The sequence below is a fragment of the Urocitellus parryii genome, unplaced genomic scaffold (genome assembly GCF_045843805.1).
Source record: "Urocitellus parryii isolate mUroPar1 unplaced genomic scaffold, mUroPar1.hap1 Scaffold_79, whole genome shotgun sequence".
Classification (NCBI taxonomy): Eukaryota; Metazoa; Chordata; class Mammalia; order Rodentia; family Sciuridae; genus Urocitellus; species Urocitellus parryii.
In genome coordinates this window covers 1,149,938-1,176,335 of record NW_027554171.1, presented here as the reverse complement: position 1 = coordinate 1,176,335, position 26,398 = coordinate 1,149,938, and the positions used below count along the sequence as shown (strand labels likewise).

The 26,398-nt window shown below is 34.5% G+C and overlaps 1 protein-coding gene and 1 pseudogene across 1 annotated transcript; one reads left to right on the top strand and one right to left on the bottom strand.

Moving 5' to 3' along the window:
* Positions 1-147: 147 nt before the first annotated feature.
* Positions 148-23,452, bottom strand: LOC144252977 (secernin-3). The gene is made up of 6 exons (XM_077794972.1): positions 23,389-23,452; positions 21,467-21,633; positions 18,285-18,466; positions 17,607-17,806; positions 11,751-11,963; positions 148-314 (listed from the first exon to the last, which is right to left on the bottom strand). The coding sequence occupies exons 2-6, from the start codon at positions 21,620-21,622 to the stop codon at positions 148-150; spliced, it is 918 nt and encodes a 305-aa protein (XP_077651098.1). The 5' UTR covers positions 21,623-21,633; positions 23,389-23,452.
* Positions 23,453-23,498: 46 nt separating this feature from the next.
* Positions 23,499-26,398, top strand: part of LOC144252982 (corepressor interacting with RBPJ 1-like) — a 36,048-nt pseudogene continuing 33,148 nt past the window's right edge.

Below are 26,398 nucleotides of genomic sequence, written 5' to 3'. Positions count from 1 at the left end.
TGGAAATTGCAATCTAAAATTGGCCCAGAAAATCCACCAACAAGTTGTCTTATTTATGTAACAAAAATTTAGTCTCACAGAATTATCAACACACTATGATTCTTCCCCATACCATGACCACTTGCTAGTTCACAGTATTTTGTGACTTTACCTCTCAGGATCAGGAGTCCGCGTAAAGAAGTGAATGCAAGGAAGGTTGGAATCTTGAGGTAAAACAGAAACCATGCTTGCAGTGGTCAGGAATTCTCCCTCCATATTAATGCCACTTGGTTTATCTCGGAGAATTTCCATCATTGTTTCAAATGTTATGTTTCCTAGGGAAATAATTTTAAAATCCATTAAATATGTTTGCATATATATATTTTACAATTACAAACTGCTTTCTCTACTGATAATATAGGAGATATCGATTTTGGTATAAATGAGACATCAACTATAAACAAACTCTGTTTCAACAGCACATTGTCACAGAAAGATATTTTCTTTTAAATATAAAATATGCAAAATCTCAAAAACATTCTAACAGGTAAAAACTTTGTAAGCAAAAGCAATCAATAGTATAAAAATACATTCAATCCTATTGCACTTACAGAATTTTTAAGGCATATTTAGTAATGAACTGATGATATTTCAATAACCTATTATCTGAGCCTGTCCATTCAATCAATAAAAATATTGTATTTAGTTTCCAATATTATAAAAAATTATTTTTATAAAACAACACATTATTTTTCCTATATTAATTTCTGTGTCTGACATTAATAAGCTTACATTAAAGTGTGGGCTAGAACTTGAAAAAGAATGAAGATGACAAAACACATTATGGTTAATGGAATTTGGGTGTGCATAATCCTGCTGGGCTACTTTAAAAATTAAACGTCCATGTGTGAGATGAAACATGTATGTGATGATATATTGCATGTGATTATACTGTTTTATGCTTTTATATTTAATGTGTATTGTTTTTCAGAATTTTTTTTGAGGAAAATAGAAAAAATTATTTTCTATCTTTAGTAAATATAACATGTCCCTGGTTACACAGAGTTTCAGAATTCAGTATTTGGAAAGCATCACAAAAATTTTTTTAAAGTCATTGATGTTTTCAGACAGCTCTGTTCCTTGCTATACACATTTATAGTCAAAGATGTGGCTCAGAACTACCTTACAGTAACAACAACAACAACAAAAAAACCCTAACCTACCTATATAGTTATTATGGTTTGGATATAAGGTATTTCCCCAAAGTTCCTGTGTGAAGGCAGAAATGTTCAGCAGTGAGAGGATTAGATTGTAAGAGTTGAAACCTAATTAGTGGATTAAGCCACTTGATGGATTAATAATTTGAATGGACTAGTTGGGCAGTAACTATAGGCAGGTGGGAATGACTGGAGGAATTAGGTCTCTAGAGGTGTACCTTTGTATTTGTCCCTGATCCCTCTCTGTCTGCTTTCTGGACATCATGAGTTGAGTAGTTTTCCTCCATCAGCCCTTCCACCATGATGTTATGCCTCACCAAGAGCTCAGAGCAATGGAATCAGCTGAGACCTCTGAAACTGTGAGCCAAAATAAACTTCCTCCTCAAAGTTGTACTTGTCAAGTATCTTGGTCACAGCAATTAAAAAGCTGACTAACACAGCAGTCCTACAAAAATAGTTTGTTTTTCTTCTGACCTATCATTAATTTTCTTCTGCAAAATTTATCACTCCAAATTCCTCCTAAATCAAATTCAAACTCCTGAAAATTAAAACTTACTATTAAGCTCAACTGAAATGACCTTTTCCTCTCCATCTATAAGCATTACTAATCTTTTGTTTATTTGTTGTAGCCCCATCATTAGATTATACATTCCCTATAGAAAAGGATGATATTTCCCTCTATTTAGTTCTCATTTATTTAAAAAAAAAAACATTTTGGGGCATCTGTTAAGTGCCAGGCACTGTCATAGAAACTAGAGGTGTATATCTATATAGAGATATAAATATGAAGAGATATATCTCTTCATGAATATGATCCAATTTCAACTAAAGTAACAACAGTTAACAAGTCATTGACAATCTCTCCTAAAAAGTTTCAGAATAGGCTTAAAAGTTTTCCTTTGAATATAAGAAATTCTCATTATCAAAAGAAAACTGACACAAGAAAAGACTACTACTCAAAGTAACACATTTAAAATGAGAATCAAAACTTCATGGTAAATAATGGAGTAAAAAGGATTGATTGAACTTTTAATGTAAAATAAAAATATTACAGAAATAAATTTATATAAATATAAACTTACAAAAAACAATTTAGTTTTAAATTTTAACATGCTAATTCTTAGAACAAAGAATGAAGTATAATTTTTCCAACAAAATTTTATGAGAATACTTTATGACTACTGCAGGATGATCATAAAGACAATTTTCACAAAAATATTTGAGGATTACATCAAGTTTCTTAACCCATCATTTCCCAGCATCCAATAATGGGTTGTCACTCTCTTAATCCTTTAATACTGAAGTCACTGTCTTTGAAAGCACTTGATCATATTACCATCCTTAGTTTTCTCTTCAATTAATAGGTCTAACTCTATCCATGTGTTATTTGTCATTGACTTTGTATGAGACTTTTCTTGGGATAAACTGAAAAAATATCATAAAATTCATTGGCAAAAATGAACATTCAAGAATTTCCAGAAATAAAAAAAATTAAATCAACTAAAAATAAAATAAAATATATGATTATTAAAAAAATTGCCAGGATAATTCTGAAAAAGCAGAGTAATAAGGAGGTGTTTTTCATGTCACATAAAAAAAACAGTATTATAAATACTCTCATATTGTTCTCTAGCTCATAAAACAGGTTTTGAGGGGCTGGCGATATTAGCTCTGTAACTCAGAGGAAGAGCACTTGCCTAGCATGAATGAAGCCCTGGGTTCAATATATAGCACTGAAGAGAGAAAGAAAGAAAAAGAGAAACTGGGTACCATGGGGCACACCTATAATCCCGCTACTTGGAACACAGGATTGCAAGTTAGAGGCCAGTCTGGGTTAACTCAGCAAAACCTGTCTCAAAATTAAAAGAGGGGTGGGGTATAGTCAGCCTAGCATACTTGAAAAATGTTCAATTCCCAGGACTGCAAAAAAAAAAAGTCATGTTCTGACTGTTTCAGGTATTCATTCATGTTTTTAAACAGGGAGATTTCCACTACTCCAGTTATTATAGTTATTCCTGGAAGAAGGTAAGTTTAATTCCAAGTACTCCAACACAGGTAGCAGTATTCTTTTAACCACTCCATTATTATGCCTCCAATTTATTAAATACATCAGTTTTTTCTTACCCAGAAATAGTACCAGGTTATTTTTTTTAAAGAGAGAGTGAGAGAGAGGAGAGAGAGAGAGAGAGAGAGAGAGAGAGAGAGAGAGAGAGAGAGAGAATTTTTAATATTTATTTTTTAGTTCTCGGAGGACACAACATCTTTGTTGGTATGTGATGCTGAGGATCGAACCCGGGCCGCACGCATGCCAGGCGAGCGCACTACCACTTGAGCCACATCCCCAGCCCAGTACCAGGTTCTTAATAACAACAATAAACATGGTATATCCATATTGTAACAAGTACAGTTTGTTTGTTTTTTAAGTAATAAAACATAGTGTCTGCCATCAGGTATTTCAGATAACTTATGTGGAAATATTTAATTGTTTCCTTAAAATCAGTTTTTGGTTTTGTTTTTGATTGTACCCAGGGGTGCTTAATCACTGAATCACATCCACAGCCCTTTTTATTTTTTATTTTAAGACAGGGTTTTGCTACATTGCTGAAGCTGGCTTTGAACTTCCTATCCTCCTGCCTTAGTCTCCCAAACTGCTAAGATTACAGGCGAGCATCACCATGCCCAGCTAAACATAGTTCTAAAGACTTAAATAACTTTCACTTAACATGGTTAATTGACCACAAGTTTTTGTTTGTTTGTTTGTTTTCCTCTCTCCCCAAACTCTACAGTTTTGGGGCTGGAGATATAGCTCAGTGGTAGAGCACACGCTTAGTATGCACAATGCCGTGGATTCAATCCCCAGCACCAAATAATAAACACAACATTTTACAATACTTACCAGAAAGAAATTTTAAAATGAAGTAACTCACAAAGATAAATAGAATAGGGAAAGCAAGAATCTCCCCACACCATTCCCCTAACATGGGGATTAAAAGAAAAAGCTTCACTGGGAGCAGTGGTGCATGCCTATAATCCCAATGGAAGGCTGAGACAGGAAGATTGCAAGTTCAAACCCAGAGTTTAGCAATTTAGCAAGGCCCTAAGTAACTCAGCAAGACCCTGTCTCTAATAAAATACAAAAAGGTTTGGAGATGTGACTCAGTGGTTGAGTGCCCCTGGGTTCAATTCCGGGAGGGAAAATGGAGGGAAGGAAAGAAAGAAAAGAAAAAGCTCATAGCAAGTCTATACCCAAAATATGATTTTTTGTGATACTTCAAAAGAAAATTAACTTTCATATACAATAATGTAATGTTCTGTCATCAGTTAATCATGCAACTTACCAACAATTTTATGGTAATGAAAATAGATTTACACAAGTCCATATTCTATCTGGTTTCTTCACAGTATAACCATGACTTCAAATTCAAACAAGAAAAATAACTTACTGAATTTATAGGTAACTTGTTATAGGAGTCATAATTTTCTGTTAATTTTGAAAAACACAGGAAGAAAAAAGGGTGTTACCCAAAAAAGCACCTTTAATGTTAAAACTCGGCAATAAAACAAAAGCCTACCACCCATACTGATCTACTACTATCAGATACATAGCTCCAATACCTAGTGAGATTTAAAAATGATTCAAGTCTAAATTCCTATAAATGCAAGTTTTAATAAAAAACAGTGGCAGAACATAACACTGTGATAATACAAGTATTACAAAAATGTTTTCTGTATTCAAAACCTACAATTCTCAAAATGAAAGGAGGATTTACATGATCACTTGAGTAGGGTAGCTATAAGTAATCCACTAGCAAGCATTGAATAAGTACTGAGACTGCAGTGGCAGGGTTCAGTAAAATAAATGCAAAACACAGGGTGCAATTTCATTGCAATTTAAACTAGTTATTTAAAATACATGAGTGAATATAGATACAATTTGGATATACATGCAGCACAGTTAATAGCCATCAGGTAGGGATGGTTAGAAAGGAGAAAGGTAGGCTCTTCTATCTAGAAAAATTAGCCATAATGTACTAGTGGACAATTTTCTATGAAAGAATTGGAAATACATTTATTCTTTTGGCAAAGCACAGAAAGCTAGATGAACTATACTTCACACTTGAAAAAAATAAGCTTCATGTCAGATGCATATATTAATATATTCATGTATAACTATCAAATCTACAATTCAGTATTTTGTAGTTAAATATAACAAGTATTATGATGCACTGGGGAATTAATGTTTTATTATTTCTATTTGGTTTTCTTCCTTTTGTCCAATTACTCTAAACCTTACATTCTTGACATTTTCCTTTCCATCTTAATTATGCATTGTTGCTCTTCATTTTTAAAAATTATCTGCTAATTTTATTTCCTGGACTTTATGTTTACTGCCTGAAAAATATACACAACAGTGATCTTTGCTAAACTACCTAGAAGTTACAATTTAATTCAATTCAACCCAATAATGATTCTTAATTAATCATTTCAACACTTATTAAGCACACACAACATAGTAGTACAAGACATTGAGCTAAGTATTAAGAGAAAAATAAAGGTAAATTTAAAAAGCCCTTTTTTCAGTTTCATAGAGAATATAAATGAAGAGCACAAATACATATAGTTTTCTCATTTGTAAAATGAAGATAATATCTACTTCATATGGCTGTTTAAAAAGAAAATGTAAGTGAATAACTTAATACAGTACCTAGCCCTGGATAAGTTTGCAATAAATGAGAGTAGATACTGCTACAACTTTTTTTAAATCTACTTTTATAATAAGTCTAAAATTGAAATATTTAGTATAACATTCTGTATCATTTTTTATATACCTATCCCTATGGAAAAATAGTTTAAATATACTTATAAAATGATAAATTAGCTGGGCATGGTTGTACACACCTGTAATCCCAGTGGCTCAGAAGGCTGAGGCAGGAGGATCAAAAGTTTAAAGCTATACTCAGCAACTTAGCGAGGCCCTAAACATCTCAGGAAGATCCTATCTCTAAATAAAATACAAAAAAGGGCTGGGGATGTGGCTCAGTGGTTCAGCACCCCTGTGTTCAATCCCAGTACTAAAAATAAATTAATTAATACATAAAATAAAATGATAAACTAACATTAAGAAACTTTGTAGAAAATATTTCAAATTTTGACATTGTTTTAGAAATTAAAATATAAGATATTAAATACTTTGAAAAATAACTAATGTGAAATTAATTTGTTTAATGAATACTTGAAAAAAGCAAATATCAATCACTGACTGATCCATCTGAGTAGTTGGTATCTGATTGATTTATAGAACCATTTTATTCTTTAAGTGAAGGAGGATAGAGCAGTCACATGTTTTTTTAGTAAAATGACTCTTTTAGCTATTATCTGCTACTCAGTAATCTAAATAAAATTTATTTTGCCAGAATTATTTGGTAGCAAAGGGGAAAAGTACATTAAAAGTTATTTTTTAGGAGTTAATAGTGACCCAATATAAAAAATGGGAAAAAGATACACTAATAAGTGGACAATTTATAAGAAAATTATAAATTTTCAATAAATATCGGAATGTGTAATCTTACTAATAAAATAATATATATTGAGATAATAATATGCCACTTTTACCTACAAAATTTATAAGGGCTAGTCAGGTGCAGTGGCACACACCTATAATCCCAGTGTTTCAGGAGGCAGAGGCAGAAGGATTATGTGTTCAAGATTAGCTTCGGCAGACTAACCCACAAAATTACAATTATCTTTTACAATTATCTTATATTAGACAAAGGTACCAAAAACATGCACTGGAGAAAAAATAGCCTCTTCAACAGATGGTGCTGGGAAAACTGGAAATCCATATGCAACAAAAAGAAATTAAAACCTTATTTCTCACCACTCAAAAAACTCAACTCAAAATGGATCAAGGACTTAGGAATAAAACCAGAGACCCTGCATCTAATAGAAGAAAAAGTAGGCCCTAATTTCCATTATGTGGGATTGGGCCCCAACTTCCTTAATAAGACTCCTGTGGCACAAGAATTAAAATCAAGAATCAATAAATGGGATGGAATCAAACTAAAAAGTTTCTTCTCAGCAAAAGAAATAATCTGTGAGGTGAATAGAGAGCCTACATCTTGGGGGCAAATCTTTACCCCTCACACATCAGATAGAGCACTAATCTCTAGGGTATATAAAGAACTTAAAAAGCTAAGCACCAAAAAAACACAAATAACCCAATCAATAAATGGGCCAAGGACCTGAACAGACACTTCTCAGAAGATGATATAAGTCAATCAACAAATATATGAAAAAATGTTCATCATCACTAGCAATTAGAGAAGTGCAAATCAAAACCACTCTAAGATTTCATCTCACTCCAGTCAGAATGGCAGCTAGTATGCATACAAACAACAAGTGTTGGCGAGGATGTGGAGGAAAAGGTACATACATTGCTGGTGGGATTGCAAATTGGTGCAGCCAATATAGAAAGCAGTTTGGAGATTTCTTGGAAAATTGGGACTGGAGCCATCATTTGACCCAGCTATCCACTCTCCTGGGTCTATACCCAAAGGACTTAAAACAGCTTACTATAGGGACACAATCACATCAGTGTTTATAGCAGCACGATTCACAATAGCTAAACTGTGGAACCAACCTAGATGCCCTTCAGTAGATGAATGTATTAAAAGAAATGTGGCATATACACAATTGATTATTACTCAGGAATAAAAGAGAAAAAATCATGGGATTTGCAGGTGAATGGATGGAGTTAGAGAAGATAATGCTAAGTGAAGTTAATCAATCCCCCAAAAAACAATCCTGAATGTCTTCTTTGATATAAGGAGGCTGATTTATAGTGGGATAGGGAGAGGGAGCATGAGAGGCAGGGATGAATTCTAGATAGGGCAGAGTTGTTGGAGGGGAAGAGGGGGACATGGGGTTATAAATGATAGTGGAATGTGATGATCATTATTATCCAAAGTAAATGTATGAAGACATGAATTGATGTGAATATACTTTGTATACAACCAGAGATATGAAAAATTATGCTCTATGTGTGTGGTAAGAATTGTAATACATCCCACTGTCATATATAAATAAAAATTTAAAAAATAAAAAGAACTATTTAAAAATGAATAAAAATAAGATCAGCCTCAGCAATTTAGCAAGGCCGTAAACAACTCAGCAAGACTCTTGTCTCTAAATAAAACATAAAAAAGGGCTGGAGATGTGGCTCAGTGGTTAAGTGCCCCTGGGTTCAATCCTGGGTACCCCCCACAAAATTATAAAGGTTAAAAAATAAGTATTTAGAAAATAGGCACTCAACTATTCAAATATTGCTGGTGTTAATTTAAATTGATGTATCTATTCTGGTGGCCACTGTGGCAATGTGTTTCAAAAACTTTAAAATATATATACATCTTGACTGCACATTCTTCTTCTAAAAACTCATTCTACTAAAATAACCATGGATATGAATATAAGTAGGCTATGAACACTTTATATGATTTTCAGTAATGAAAAACTAAAAATTACCTAAGTAACAGTTATTTGTTAGCTAAAGTATGATTCATACAATCATTCTTTATTATGTAATGATCAAAATACTACTACATAAAAATTGAGGCAATATCAAAATAATAAATATGTATCTATTTAAAGGAAAGTTCTGCAGATACTAAAATAGAATGATCTGTATTATATACTACTAACTTTGGAAAGTTATATGTACAAAAGTATAAATGGCATGCTACCATTTCAGTAAAATACATATACATATTTGTCTCATTAAACCTGTTTCATCTCTGGGAGAATATATAAAGAATTGCCTATGGGGGAAAAAACTAAGTATTTGGGGACAGACTACAAATGTACCTTTAAATTTTCAATCATGTGAACATATTTATTTTTAAAAGTAAAATAATATCATGGAATAATAAAAGACATGTGAAGGAGTTCTACTTTGAACTTCACTATGTAAGCTCGTATCAGACCAACCCTCCCTAATATAAACTTGGAATAAAAATGCAATGAACAATTAACCTGAGGGCTCTTTACAACTAACAAAGGCAAGAAAATTTGGAGGTGATGTGGATGAGAGGATGATGCATAGGGTGAGTTTCCCAATTTTTTTATGACTGCAACTTATAGGAAGTCCACAGTCAGTGCTGTGCTGGCTGCAACAGATAACCTTGGTATTTCTGACCTCAAGAACCAGAGGTCAACCACAAGCACTGGAAAGTGAAGGGCAAATCCCATAATGCAGAGAGTCAGGCAGAAGAAATTCTAAATTCTCTGTTCAAAACAATAACAAAAAAAGAACACATCTGCCCAAATAGCCCAAATATTCATCTGATCCCTAAATAATCATGTGGGGCAGAATGCAAGAAATGGACTGAAAGTTGAGCCAATGATAGTTTGCAGATTGAGTATAATCAATTAAGATAAGTATCTGCTAAAACAAGTTATCCATTTCTTATTAGGTAAATTTGGTGTTCTGTGGATTTTAGGGAATTGGTTCATTTCCTCTGAGTTAATGAAATTAGGAGCATAGATTTATTTGTAGTATTCCTTTGTTAGTTTCCTAAAGTCTGTGGAGCCTATAATGAACTCTTATTTCTGACACTAGTCATTTATATCTTCTTCCTCCCCAGAATTAGACTTAAACCAGCCCCAAAGGAAAGACTACTATAGAGCGATCCTAATAAGTCTTAAAAATAGGCCTAAAGGAATGAAATTACTAAAATTCCAACAGTGTTTCAAAGAATACAAAATTGCAGCATTCATCAAATAAAATCATAATGCCCACCATCCAATCAAAATTACTAGATCCTTGAAAATGCAACTCCCCCTCCCGCAAAAAAGATGAAAATTTGGTCACCGGAAGACAGACTCAAAAATTATGGAGATGATATTGTTAGCAGACAAGAATGCTAAAATTTCTATTACATTGCTATATGACGAATATGCTCAAGGATTTAAAGAAAAACACAAAGGTAATGAGTAGACAAATGAAAGATAAAGAACCAAATGAAATTTGTAGAGATGAAATACAATATTGAAAATGAAAACATCACTAGATGAGATTTAACAGCAGATCAGATAATACACAGGAAAAGTCAGAATACTTGAGGACATTACAGGAGAAGCTATTATAGTATAGATAGAAACTTCATTCTTTCATCAGAATCCCATGTAATTTAAATGTTTTCAGTGCAGTTACATGTAGATTTATTATAGTACATTTTCCATTAGATAGGTAATTTGAGTAAAATCTGAATATGTATTGTATCAAATATTCACATAGTAGAGTTAGAAATACACATATGCTGAGGTCTTGTATGGTTTACTAATTCCAAACCAACATTTGTTTCTCAGCCCCACACAGGTAGCCCACAAAATAAATGTGGTTGAGAGTTCAATCTCTCATAAGAGACTGTATTGACTTATAGCCTGAGAAGGCAGGAAGCGCAACTCTAGGCTAGGGATCTAGGCAAGAAGTACAGTAATATTTTTTAGATTTGTACCTTGGGAAAGAGCCTAGCTCCTATTTTCCAAACAAGTCTTTGACCTAGCCATCTATGCTTTCATGGATGTTAAAACTCTAGCCTGTAAGGCTTAGCTCCAATGCAGAATCCCCCTGCCCTTTGACCCAGAGATGAGGAGGACTGTCTGGGGGTGGAAATATTCCAAATCTTGCTCATATTATAGGTTTTCTCTTCATTTTTAGAACCTGGTGATTTCCTATTCTTGTATTTGAACTTAGTTATATATGCTTTTAATGACTATTTTAATCAATATTTCTGAAGTTTTGAAGTGGGAAGGAGGGAATTCTTGTATCTGCTCAGTTTGTCTTCTCAACCAGAACTTCTAGATATAATTTACAGTAATAAAATAACCAATAAGAGTACTATCAAGGGGCTGTAGCTGTAGCTCAGTGGTAAGCACTTGCCTTGTATATGTGAGGCACTAGGTTTGATCCTCAGCACCATGTAAAAATAAATAAACATACTGTATGTTTATCTACAACTAAATAAATATTTTTTAAAAGAGTACTATCAAAAGATAAATACAAGAAGTAGCAGCAAAAGTCAAAGAAGCATGTTTCCATGTTTCAAAAAATTCTGAGAGCCAGGTAGGGTGGTGCACGCATGTAATGCCAGCAGCTCAGGAGGCTGAGGCAGGAGGATCACAAATTCAAAGCCAGGCTCATCAACTTAGCAAAGAACTGGGAATGTAGCTCAGTGGTTAAGCAGCCCTGAGTTCAACCCTGGTACCAAAAAAAAAAAAAAATCTGAGAAGTAACCACAATTTTGTTTGAAGAATATTAACAGAATTTTTTTTAAAGTTTCTAAGAAATGAAAATCTGAACTTTCACATAGAATCATTACCTTCCCACAATTATAAATTTTACACATCTCAAAAAATAGCTTACATCATCATACTGTTTTCAGTTTTAATGACTATATTTTTATTAAATATAATTCCTAAAAACAGATTTATCACTCCTACATTATATCCACAAAAATGTAATTTGTTATTTTGACATTATTAAAATGCTAAAATTACCTTTGTGTTTATTCAGAAGCTTGTAGCCCTCACAGTATCTGCCTGATGAAGTCATCATCTTGGCTGTGTCAAGATAAGAATATGTTGCAGCAAAATCAAATTCCTTTTTACCATCCCACCATCCTTTCTGCTTAGCATAGTTTCTCATGTCTGGGTGTTCTTGGTCAATCTTGGTTGTTATAGAAAACTGATTAGAAATATTACGAACTCCTTCTATTTTCAAAGAAAAGGGAAATGAAAACGAAAAGTTATGTTTAACATTATTGTTCCATCTATACATTATAAATTCTTAATCACTATTTAAATGTAAACATAGACTTCTAAATTTTGTACTATGTTCATCTATTGCATATTCTAAGAGACAATTTTTAGAATTAAACTTTTTATGTTCAGATAATTGTAGATGCATATGCAGTTATAAGAAATAATCCAGGGAGAAACTGTGTTCCCTTTACTCCATATCCTCCAACAAAAACATTTTGAAAAACTAGAGTATAAAGTCACAATCATAATACTGGTAATGATACAGTCAAGAAAAAGAATGCTTGTACTACCACAAGAATCCTTTATGTTGCCCCCTCTTAGAGCCATACCCACTGTCTCCCACCCGTAGCATACATGAACTCCAGGCAACCACTAGTTTGTTCTCTTATTTCTCTAAATATTAATTCTAAAAATCCTAGCTTTTTTTTTTACTCAACATAATTCTCTTTTTTTAATATTTATTTTTTAGTTTTCGGCGGACACAACATCTTTGTTTGTATGTGGTGCTGGGAATCGAACCCAGGCCACACGCATGCCAGGCGGGCGCGCTACCACCTGAGCCACATCCCCAGCCCCTCAACATAATTCTCTAAAGATTCATCCAGCTTACTGTAGGTATCAACAGTTCGTTCCTTTTTATTGCTGAGTAATACTCAAGGATGTGGATTTACTATAGTTTCTAACACTATTTTTTTTAAATCATAAATACATTGCTTGCAAAGATATTGTGGCACAAGTCACAAATAAAATTTTCCACTAAAATACAAAAGAGGAAAAAACAATAAAAGTCTGTTCACAATAAATTATATAGCTGATGATAAATGAAAATTGACCCAACCACTCAGGAGAATCACAAGTTTGAGGACAGCCTAGACAACTTAGGAAGACCCTGTCTCAAAATTTTTTACAAAGGGCTGAGAATGTAGCCCAGGGGTAAAGTGTCCCTGGGTTTAATCCCCGTACCACAAAAATGAATGTTAATTAATTAAAATTGATAATGTTTTGAAACTGATTTAAAAGACAGCTGCAAAGTAAAAATCAACTAAGTAATTATTCTACTGAAGTAATACTTGGGATAGTCTCACTATAAAATCAAGACTTAAGTCAAAATAGAATTAAGGATAGTGATGAAGTTTCCATCTAAGAGATGATTCCCTATAATCCAACAATTCAGTTTTTTTAAATCAACATATATTTTAATTGACACATAATAATTGTACATATTTATGTGGTACAGTGTAGCATTTCATTACATGTATAATAATGTCTAATAATCAGACCAAGGCAAATGGGTGTATATTATATCAGACATTTATCATTTCTTTGTGTTAGGAACATTCAAAGACAACAATTTAGTTCTTGGGCTCATTTAGAAATAGAAAAACTGGTGACAAAACGTACAACTGGATAATGAGACCCAGTGAAGGTGCTTATTTTGCATGACCTAATGAGACTTTTTCACAGAATGTTGAACTGTGTTGAACAGAATTCGTTTGTCTTTTCATGTAGCATATTTGATAAAATTAAAAGTGCTTAATGATATAATAGGGTCAATTAACACAATCAGAAAATAGTCTAAGTTAAACTTTATATATTAAAAAAGATAAAATACATAAAATAAAACATAAAACAATATATATAAAGCAAAATATATAACAAAATGTCCAACAAAACAACTGGCAATGATCTGTTTTGAAAATAATATCCAAATCCTCCAAAGCCAAGTCTTCCTTTATGAAGCCTTTCTGAACTCCCCCAGCTTACAATGACCTTTCCTTTCTTTAATATTCACAGCATCTATGTGTATCATTCATACAACAATTAACATTTTTACATGTATATATTATCTCCTTAGTAAAACTAGGAGATCCTCCTGGATCTCAAACATAATCACATGATTATGTTTGAACACAGGTTGTGCTCTAGTGAAAGAACACTGAACTGAAATCAGGAAGATCTCAATTCCAAGTTTTGCATATACCAGTCTCTTACATCTCTGGATTTCCTCACTTGAAAAAAATAAAAGGAATATATGATCAAAACAAAACCATGGGAAAGAAAAAGCAAAGCATTCTAAAGCAAACAACTTGTGTTGTTCTACCCAATGACATAAAATTTTGTTTTATTATTATATCATCGTACCCTTTCTTTTTTACTGATAACATTAAAATTAAGCATAATAGTGGGATTTATTATTACATATTAGTACATGCACATAATTTAGTCAATTTCATTCACCAGTACCTTCTTTTCCCTCTCCTCTATCCTCCTCCTTGTCCCTTTCTTCTACTCCACTGGTCTCCTTTCTATTTTTATGACAACCTTGCCCCTGCCTTTTATTTTCTTTAGCATCCACATACGAAAGAGAATATGACCATTGAGTTTCTGAGTCTGGCTTACTTCATTTAACATAATGTTCTCAAGTTCCATCCATTTTCCTTTAAATTACACAGTTTCATTCATATTTATGTCTGAATAAAACTCCATTGTCCAAAGTACATGTATGAAGGCACAAATTGGTGTCAACATACTTTATATACAACCAGAGATATGAAAATTGTGCTGTATATGTGTAATAAGAATTGTATCCGGGGCTGGGGATGTGGCTCAAGCGGTAGCGCGCTCGCCTGGCATGCGTGCGGCCCGGGTTCGATCCTCAGCACCACATACCAACAAAGATATTGTGTCTGCCGAGAACTAAAGAATAAATGTTGAAAGTTCTCTCTCTCTCTCTCTTTCTCTCCTCTCTCACTCTCTCTTTAAAAAAAAAAAAAGAATTGTATTGCATTCCGCTGTCATTTATTTTTTTAAAAATCAATTTTAAAAAGCTCCATTGTATATATATGCCACATTTTCTTTATTCACTTATCCATTGATAGACAATGTTAAGGTCTGTAAACAAGTCAAAATAACACCTGGTATTTTGCCAGGGGAATGTTAGAGTTCGTAAACAAGTCTGGATGGTGCCTGGCAAAATGCCAGAGGGAGTGGTTTGAAAAGTAACAAAAGCGAGCCATTAAGTGTGGAGATTCCTTATTGGTTGACTGATGTATCTACTTTATACTAATTAAGATAAGCTGTGCAAAATGTATAAATAGCTCTGTTGTCCTACAATAAACGCTCCTACTCCTGCTGTATCAATCTACAGAAGTTATTCGTCACCCCCCACCCCCTCACCCCCCGGCTATTTTGCTGCAGCCGGACTGCAGCAGATCTGGCATTTTGCCAGGCAGGCACCATCCAGACTTGTTTACGAACTCTAACATTCCCCTGGCAAAATACCAGGTGTTATTTTGACTTGTTTACAGACCTTAACATTAGACACTTACAGACAGACATTGGTTCTATACCTTGGCTATTGGGAATTGCATTGCTATAAACATGGGTATGTATGTATAGCTATGCTGACTTTAATTCTTTTGAATAAATATTGAGGAATATCATAGCTGCATCATATGATCTTTCCATTCCTAGTCTTTTGAGGAACCTCCATACTGATTTCCATACTGGTTATACAAAGTCATAATCCCATCAAGATCCCATAAGTATTCTTTTTCTCCTTCATTCTTGCCAGCATTTATTATTATTTGTATTTCTTGATTACTGCCATTCTAATTGGAATAAGATGAACTCTTAGGGTAATTTTGATTTGCATTTCCCTGATTGCTAAAGATGTTGAAATTTTTTTCATATATTTGTTGACCATTTGTATTTCTTCTTTTGAGAAGTGTTTAATTTTTTTCCCCATTTATTGACTGGGTTATTTTATAGATTTTTAAAGTTCTTTATATATTATGGATATTAATCCTCTGTTGAAAAACTAGCTAGCAAAGACTTCTCCCAGTTTGTATACTCTCTTCATGCTCTTTTTTTACTTTGCTGTACAGAAGCTTTTCAATTTGATGCAAACCCATTTATTAATTTTTGGTACTATTTCCTGAAGTTTAGGAGTCTTGTTGAAGAAGTTGTTGCTTGTCTGTACCTATATGTTGAAGTGCTGACCCACTTTAAAGTTGCCACGTTTCTGGTCTGATTCCTAGGTCTTTCATCCATTTTGAGTTGACTTTTGTGCAGGGTGAGAGGGAGCTCAACCTCAAATTCAGGGTGAGTTTCATTATTCTACATCTGGATATTCAGTTTTTCCACACATTTGTTTAAAAGGCTATCTTTTCTCCAAAGTATATTTTGGGCACCTTTGTAAGGATCAGATGAATGTATCTGTGTGGGTCTGTCTCTGTGTCTTCTATTGCATTGCTCTATGTGTGTTTTTATGCCAGTTCTGTTCTGTTTTTCTTACTAGCTTTGTAGTGTAATTTAAAATTGGGTATTGTGATGCCATCAGCATTTTTTTATTTTCTTTGAGTTGCTTGTGATATTCTGGATTTTATATTCTTCCATATGAATTTTTGGACTGTTTTTTCTAGTTCTGTGAATAATATTATTGGTATTTTGATGGACATTGCATTGAATCTGTAGATCACTTTTTGTACTACGGCTATTCTGCCTCTCCATGAACATGGGAGATCTGTCCATTTTCTAGTGTCTTCTTCAATTTCTTTCTTCAGTGTTCTATAATTTTCATTATAAAGGTCTTTCACCTCTTTGATTAGATTTATTCTTTCTTTCTTTCTTTAGGTTATTATGCATGGGATTGTTTTCCTAATTTCTTTTTCAATGGATTGATTATTGGTGAATAGGAAAGTTACTGATTCTTGAATATTGATTTTGTATCTTGATACTTTGTTGAGTTTGTTTATTAGTTCTAGAAGTCTGGGGGAACTTTTTAGATCTTATAAGTATGGGATAATATCACCTGAAAACAGTGATAATTTGACTTTTCCCTTTACTCTTTGTATCCCTTTTATTTTATTTCCTTCTCACATAATTGCTAAAATTTCAGAAAATGTATTGAAATATATATACTCGTGAGAGTGGACATTCTTGTTTCACTATATCCTTTCTAACCACCAACCCAAAGACATCCATCTCCAGCTCCATTCCCCTTTTCTCACCTCCATACTTAAGCATGAAAGAATTTTGGTGTTCAGCTCAAAGTTAAAAGAGGACAAGATAGCAAGGGGTTATTAAAAGAAAAAAAGCACTATAAAATAGCCAAAAACTGATGCACATAAAATATACACACATTATATGAAACTCATATAGCCAGAGATAATGCTACCTTTTAACCTTTTCAAGAATGCACTTCATAGTACATGTTCTTTCCAATTTTTAACTTTTCCCCTACAGGTTACCCTTTATTTTGCTGGAATATAAATCTTCAAAGACAATGAAATGCAATATCTGCAGTTAAGGGTATATTTTATTAATAGTAAATTAAATCACACAAAAAAGTTGTCCATCTAGATTAATTACCACAAGAGCAAGTTATTAAAGCAAAGTCATTCCTTATGTTCTTCGTCTTCTGCATGTGCCCATTTGCCCTACTGCTTTCCCCTACAGGCCGAAGCAGTAAGACCTGCCACAAGAAACTGAGCAGATGTGCCACCATATTCTTGGATTTTCCCCCCTTTCAGAATTGTGAGCCAAAATAGATTTGTTCCCTTATAAATAAAAAAAAAAAGTTTTCCATACCTTTTACTTTTTCTGCTGCCCAATGCTTCCCTGCAGTCTCCAGAATCCAGGCTTCATTCCTATCAGCTATCAGGAAACTGTTGTGATAACTAAATTCCATCCTGCCCTCTGTACAGTTTCCACCCTGGCCATATTTCTCTAACAAATCAACAATGACCTTGAGGGCTTTTTCAGCTGTGTCAGCTCTTTCAAGGCCAAGTCTAAAATAAAAATATTAAAATAAACTTTGTTTATTTTTCTGAAATATTTTCATGCTCATATGACTTTGTGTTTACATTCAAAGCAAAAATTCTTTCAAGTTAACAAATAATATGAAATCTAATTTTTAAACTTTTTGACTTGGTAATTTATCGGCAAGTTGCTTTATATCTGAAATTCAGATATCTCATTTGTAAAATTATGATAGTAATACATATTCCATAAGGTTATTGTGTAAATTACACAATTATATTAGGTACTTCCAATGAATCATGATTTCCCTCTCCTTCCCTTCTCCCAATTAGTGATCTTTGATAGCCATGAAATTGCATGCTGAAACTCTAAAACATTTTTATCTTTGATACTATGAAGTATCAAAGTCCAAAAAAAGAAAAATTGAAAAATAAAATAGGTAAGAATTATACCAAGATTTAACAATTAGACAAGTTCTATAATGAAAAAATATAACACACAAATAACCTGACAAGGTCCATGCCCAGTAGTGCTTCTTCATCACAAACTTCTTCTCTTCCCCATACAGCTTCATTCCCAATGCAAACTCCATGCTCATTGGCTCCCATTTCTGCCCCCCACAACCAAGCAGGGCGACTAAGGACAACAGCATATGTTTCTGGAACTTGATCAATTTCTATATAAGTACACTGTTAAAAAAAAAGTCATAGCCATAACCACAAAACCAAAAAAAGTTATCAAAATCTAGAATTTCAAAAATCATTCAAAAGATACACCATTATCAAAGAGGTCAATGAAATATAACTAAATTGAAACTTTTAGTAATAAAGGCATTACTCTTAAAAATATTCAGAATTAATGCTAAATCATTTATTCATCCAAATAATGGCTGAGTATCTCCTACCGTAAAGTAGTCTGCTAAAAGAGATCTTAGTTATAAAGACTTAATCAATACAAAGCTTACTTATAACAAACTAAGACTTCTACATTAAGACACAACAAAATATAAAGTACAAGGGTCATGAAGAGAAGTGAACATGAGGCACTACAGAAGCTCAGGAAAGAATTCTAGTTGTAAAGTCTTGAACATTTTTTGCAAAGGAAGATGTATAGGAATTGATGATTAAGAAAGGAATTCTCCAGCTGCGGTTGTGCCTCAGCAGTAGATCACTCGCCTAGCACATGCGAGGCCGTGTGTGCGAGGGCCTGGGTTTGATCCTCAGCACCACATAAAAATAAAATAAAGATATTGTGTCCATCTACAACTAAAAAATAAAATATGAAAAAGAAATGAATTCTCAACCTCAATGTCCAGTGTTTCCTAATTAGGCACACATATGGTAACCCCTAAATACAGGAGTATTATCATAGAAGTCTATATCACTTGTGGAAGAAGTCCATCAGGTATGTCTGCAGCAGTGGAAAGAATGAGAACCACTGGTTTACAAGATAGCCAGATTTAAATATAGAGATAAAGTGGAACCGGTATCCCAGATGAATAAACAGTTTCAGAAAAAGAAAAAATATATAGCCTAATATATAGAAAATGTCTAATATATCTGAGTGTTAGAATGTCACAGAATTAAAATACAAAAAGTACATAACTTAGCAATAAAATATAAAGTGAAACTTTCACTAAAGTTCCATAGTAAATTATTTCTTACATAAAAATTTTAAAGGATCCTTCAATTCATTTGTATACTATCAAGTGACTGAATAAAATGCATGTTGTTAGTGCTATTGCAGGGCTTAATAAACCTTTTAATGAGTCATAAACCTTTATCCAGAATCTGGATTAACTTTTCTTATTCTACACCAATCAAAATCTTTTTTGTCTAACAAACTTCCTAGTGAAGCTTTCCTTGATCCCTAGTCTGAATCACATGTTTCTCCTATGCTGCAATATGTTGCTTCTACTTAAATTTATCATTTAATTTATAGTGGAATTAGTTGCATATACCTCCTATTCCAACTGTAGACTCTGAGTTCCCATCAGACAACATCTGAATCTTACAGCTGACTTTAAACTCCTTGCTCTAACATGCTTGCATGTGAAAAGTATTCTAATATTTCATCAAAGAATAATTTTCATTAGTTATTTCAATTGCTTCCAAATCATTGAAATAAAAATCAGAAGCCTATTTCTAATTCAATTATTTTTCATATTTAAATTCTTGAATTTTAACTTCTATTATCTCTTCCAAATTGCTAGTTAATGATAGTAATAGGGCTGGGGATGTGGCTCAAACGGTAGCGCGCTCGCCTGGAATGCGTGCGGCCCAGGTTCGATCCTCAGCACCACATACCAACAAAGATGTTGTGTCCGCCGAAAACTAAAAAGTAAAATATTAAAAAATTCTCTCTCTCTCTCTCTCTCTCTCTCTCCCTCTCCCTCTCTCCCTCTCTCTCAAAAAAAAATGATAGTAATAACTGTTTTATGATATTTTTAAAGTAGCATATTGCTAATAAAACATGTATTTCAGATTTCCTGTTTTCTGGGATACTTTGGTTTGCAATTTGAAGCAATGAAGATCTCTGACATGCTAGAGGGCTCTGCCTGTTTTTTGTGTCAATTCATGGCCTTGGTGATTTGTCTATAAACTATTCTAAATTCTGGCTCCTGGTCAGAATTAGACAAATGCCTTTTGTGAATAACATGCCACCCCAGAACTCATCTAGGAACGGGTTGTCTTGTAAGCAGAGTGATGCCTGACTTCTTAAAATTCATTTATACTCACCTTCTGTGGCATCAAGAAACATGAACACCCATGGGATATTCTCATTGAAAGTTGTCACATATAAACCAGTGTTTTTAAATATTAGAGGTTACACCTAACATTATTCTCTGATCAAAGGAAGTTTTCAATCACTGTTGTGTAAAAAGAGTTACGAAATAATAGTGCTACATCTGGAGAAACAATCCAAGGGCCAGTGGGAAACAAAAATTCAACATCATCTCAAATAGAAAGTTGGGGACCCTTCTAAGAGTGTCAGATAGAAGCAGTTTTTCCCTTGGTGGACTGTCTAATTTTTTAAAAGAGAGAGAGAGAGAGAGAGAGAGAGAGAGAGAGAGAGAGAGAGAGAGAGAATTTTTTTAATATTTATTTTTTGGTTTTCGGCAGACACAACATCTTTGTATGTGGTGCTCAGGATCGAACCCGGGCCACATGCATGCTAGGCAAGCACGCTACCACTTGAGCCACATCCCCAGCCCAGGACTGTCTAATTTTTATTGCTTGGTATTAAGTGGAGAAATTAAGCTATAGATTCTGGTGTTTAAGACAACCTTGGTACTCTGGCGATGTGAGGACTGCACTGCCTCTTAGAAGATGGACTAATATCTATGGGTGTTATCTTATACTTTTTTAATGACATTCTTTTAAAAATGAGTTTCCGGGCTGGGGTTGTGGCTCAGTGGCTGAGCACTTACCTAGAATGTGTGGGGCACTGGGTTCAATCCTCAGCACCACATTGAAAAAATACATAAATAAAGGTATTGTGTCTATCTACAACTAAAAAATATTTTTTTAAAAAACGAATATTTTTTTAAAAATGAGTTTCCTCTGTTGTACATATTTATGCACTCTTTGTGAGGTGAAGGTGCTTCCCAGATTTAGACTTGGAATGAAGGCAATTTTTAAAAATAAAGATTTGAATATCTAGAAAATAAAAACATATATTTTACCTACCTTAAGAGGTTCTCTGTTATCATGAACTGCAGCAGGAAAATAAACTACCTCTTGTACTTCATCACAGAGTCTGTCTGAATTTTTTCCAAAAATAATCCTCTTATCAATTGTTGCTGGGGGTAATGCCACAAATGTATCACAGGAATAGGGCTCCATTTTCTAAACAACTACCAATCACATAGAAGTTTTTAAATAACAAGAGAAAATATTGTTAAGTATATACAAAACAAATACTCCTACTCTCTGGCCAAGGGATATTATTACCATGTCTAATAAAGGGTGTTCATTAAAGCTTTAAATATCATAAACTATAATACAATAATCAACATGACTTAAGAATCAACCATGAACTACAAGAATCAACAAGAAAATAGCAATGTGAACTACTTTCTTCTAGTTGATGGGTCAAATTTATTCTCTAAAACCTTTCTCTCCTAAAGTCTCCCCTGAATTTCTTTTCATTATTCCTATATTCGGGAATCTCTACACCTAGCCTACTGTTATAAAGGCTATATTCTATATATTTGTGCACCAGTCCTCTTATTGGCAATAAAATCCTTATGAGGCGAGAGTATGCCTTAATTATCTTTGTATTGTTATCATTGAAACTTACAGGGGGAAAAAAAAACATGTTTTCAGTATTTTCTCGAAATAAGAAAGAAAAGGTTTCCTTTGACCTAAGGAAGAATATGCAGAGATTATAATATTAAAAAGACAGAAATTTTGAAACAGATTCACTACTTCAAATATAAAAAATGTCAATGAAATTCCAATTGTCAATATTTTATGGTGGAAGTTCACAAATATAATTTGTAAATCCTGATTGTAGAATTTCATATGTAGATTGTCTTCACTAGAAATTTGAAAAATTTAAATCATCAATTTTAGTAATATACTTAAGTATTCTATACATTATTTTGCTTTCAGAATAGACACATTGTTTTAGCTGTTTATTTTATAATGCCCAAACTCCTGAAGTTTTTCTCTTCTCAATGATGAGAAAGAGGTCACTATCCTTATTGTTCTTTTCTTTGAGTATTTCAACTTTTATATCTTGCATCTCCTTCTATTTGTGTTCCAAAGTTGGTTCCACCACTACATAACTTTGACAAGCTATTTAATTGTTCTATGCTTGCAGGCTCAATAGTAGAATAAAAGATTAAACAGAGCTATTACGGGGATTTCAATTAGACAAGTTAAGCGTTTTGCTTAACATGAAACATAGTAGATCCTCAAATGAAAAATGTTATTATCTGGCAGAAGAGTAAATTACACAAATAGTCTAGTCTAAACCCCGCTAGAGGACTTGGTTGATGTGTGCTCTATAATAATAGCAGCCACATCTATTCAAAACCCTGGAGTCCTGACGTCCATCACGCTGCACTAGGAGATCTCAACTATCCAAGAGGGGTCGTCAGGGAAGCTAGGTACAATTGCTGCCTAGTTAGAATGGTACTTGGCCCATTGAGGACATGAAACTTGGACTCTCACACCATTTATCACTCAACAAATGTTTGCTGAACATCTTTCTGCACTAGGGAACGTACAGCTGGAAATAACTAGAAACAAAAGGAGCTCCCGCTCCTGTAGAGCTGACATTCTATTTTATAGCTTTCAAAAAGCATCACATCGTTTGAACCTCACAATCGTACTCCAGTTAAAGCGAGAATTACTCTCTCCACAAGACAGGTGAAAAACCCGGTGCAGAAAAGTTTTTGCAACTCGTGTCAACGTTCAACGAAAGCAATGGGCTCGAACATCTGACAGCTGGTAGAAAGAGCCGCCACCGCGGACCCCATACACTGCGTGAGAGGATCAAACGGCTGTGGCCGCGAGTCCCGCGGTCAGGCAGCGCTGCGCCGCAGCTAGTCCAGGGCTCTGGCCTCCGCTGCGCACATTCCTCCCTCTAGCAAGCCCCTCACCTGGCCTCTGCGCTTCCAGAAGTGACAGCTGAAAGTAGCGGGAGGAGGCGCCAGTTGACGGAAGCTGTCACCTTTGACCTAGGAAGTTCCCGGGTTGCTGGAGGCGCAGTTCCGGTTAGGCGGCAGAGTTTGTTTACGTTGCTCGCTGACCGGTTGGTTGCCTTCCTCAGCTCGGATGCCAAGATGGGGAAATCCTTCGCCAACTTCATGTGCAAAAAGGACTTTCATCCTGCCTCCAAATCCAATATCAAAAAGGTGAGTAGAAGAAACCCAAAGGGATCTGGCTTACGGCCACTGGGTCCCCAGGGGCTGCTGGGGTGAGAGTGGTGATGTCGCTGGGATGCCAGGATATCACCTCCTCTCCAGGCCAGAAGCCCAGGTGCTCTCGCCCCCTTTTCCTCACTGATGAAGCAGGCGCTCTACGTTTGTTCTACATCCAAGACGAGTTGGGATGCTCTCGTTGGCTCTGTCGGTCAAAGTGTAAATCCATAAAACGTGGAGCCTGCGCTCACAGTTGCTCAATACTTGCCTTAACTGGTTCGGGTTTGGTCTTTTCGAATCCGAGGTTCACGGCTCCTTAGTTTTATCCTCTACAAAGACGACTGTTTATTTAAGATAGATCGTATAAAAGAAATCACCCTCATTGAATATTAGCGTTTTAAATAATTAATTACAGTCGGGGCGGTGACGCACTCCGGAGGATCTCAAGTTGGAGGCCAGCCTTTGCAATTTAGCGAGATCCGCAACTTCGCGAGACCCTGTCTCAAAATAAAAAAAAAAAAAAAGAAGAAGAAGAAGAAGGGGTTGAGGATGTAGCTTAGTGATAGAGTACATCTGGACTCAATCACTGGCACCAAAAATAAATAAAGCAAAATTAATTTATTAGAGGCTGGAGTTGTGGCTCAGTGATAGAGCACTTGCTTAGCATGTGTGAGGCACTGGGTTCAATTCTCAGCACCGCATATAAATAAATGAATACAATCAAGGTCCATCAACATCTTAAAAAATATTTTTTAAAAAATAATTAATTAGGGCTGGGGATGTGGCTCAAGCGGTAGCGCGCTCGCCTGGCATGCGTGCGGCCCAGGTTCGATCCTCAGCACCACATACAAACAAAGATGTGTTCGCCAAAAAATAAATATTAAAATTCTCTCTCAAAAAAATAATTAATTAATTAATTAATTACAGTTTGGCTAAGCTCAGGGCAGAAAAACCATAGCGAAAATGATTGTGGTGAAAAGCAAAAGGATGAAGTAAAAAGTCAGGGCTTTGGAGGCAGACGAGGATTCTAACCATTCCAGCATAGTCGGTATTAGACCTTGCATAAAATATTTATATATTTATTTGTTTATTGGTATTGGGGATTGAACCAATGGGCTACATCCCAACCATTTTTTATTTTGAGACAAGTTCTGCTAAGTTGCTAAGGATCTCTCTCTACAAGTTGCTGACACTAACCTTAAACTTAGCAATCCTCCTGCAGTCCCTGAATTACAGGCATTGTCACACAAAATAGTTAATATTCCTGATCCAAAATTTCTTAATCTACAAATAAAGGATGATCAGTATCACTTGCTTTGACTTGTAAAGTTGTGAAGAGTAAATGAGATGGTGTATCTCATCCAGCCCCTAGGACTGTCCTCCATAAATATTAACACCTCATACCATTGAACTGCCATCCTTTTCTTTATACCCTGCATTCTTCCTTGAATGTGTATCTACTTTCCTAAATCTCTATCTGTGCCTTTGGGGGGAAAAAATGAGATAGTGTGGGTAGAGGATTTGAAACAAAGTGAGTGCTTACTACTGTGTGCATCACATACAGGGGGTACTAAAATTGTTAATTGACTATACACACAAAGTTGTGAAATGAACTAGGCTTTTAATTTTATATATAGCATGTTTTATGTTTTTGAGTTTTATATAGCCATGTGAATATGTACATATATATGTAAAGTATGTTACCACCATGTAAATAGAATTATGTTTTATATACTAATGCATATGCATTAGAAAATCTTTGGCAGAACAGGGCATAATAGTGCACACCTGTAATATCAGTGGCTTGGGAGACTGAGGCAGGAGGATCACAAGTTCAAAACCAGCATCTGCAACTTAGTGAGGCCCTAAGCAACATAGAGAGACCCTGTCTCTAAATAAAATTTTAAAAGGGCTGAGGGTGTGTGGCTTGGTAGATAAGACCCTTGGGTTCAATCCCTGGTGCCAAAAAAAAAAAATCTTTGGCAAGGGTTGGGGTTGTAGCTCAATGGTAGAGCACTTGCCCAGCACATGTGAGGCACTGGGTTCAATCCTCAACAGCACATAAAAATAAATAAGTCAAATAAATATATTGTGTCCATCTACAACTTTAAAAAAATTTAAAAAGAATCTTTGGCAGGATATGCAATAAATGGATAACACTAGCAACCTGTGAATACAATTACTTGATAAAAAATAACTTTTAATAACCAAAACTAAAAAATAAATAACCAAAACTTATAAAGCATTCTATGCTTGTAAAGCATTCTAATCTATGTCTCATTCTCTTTACTATTTTTATGGTGTTGTGAATTTCACACAGACACCTTTACCCTAAGGTGTTCATGCTCCTGAGCACTTCTGTCTTATTTCTTTGGTTTTTTGTTTTGTTTTATGCTGAGGATTGAACCTAGGGCCTCCATCATGTTGGGCAAGCACTCTACCACTAAACTAAATCCCTAGCCCCTGTCTTATCTCTTTGTTTCTTTTCTTGTCTCTTTCTTTTTTTCCTACAATTTCATTTCCTTTCCCTTTTTTCTCTTTCTCCAGTTCTCCTCTCTTAGGGTATTGGTGACACCCAGTAGCATTGGTGGCCATTGCATAACACTACTTCTAATGTTCTGTACTAATGGGTTATCTATGTTAAACATATTCTATGTAAAGAAATGCTTTTTTTGCTCTCTGAAATAATGTAGGGACCGGTACAAGGTGCTGTTGTACCACACATACTGAAAGCAGTTCTCATGTTTGT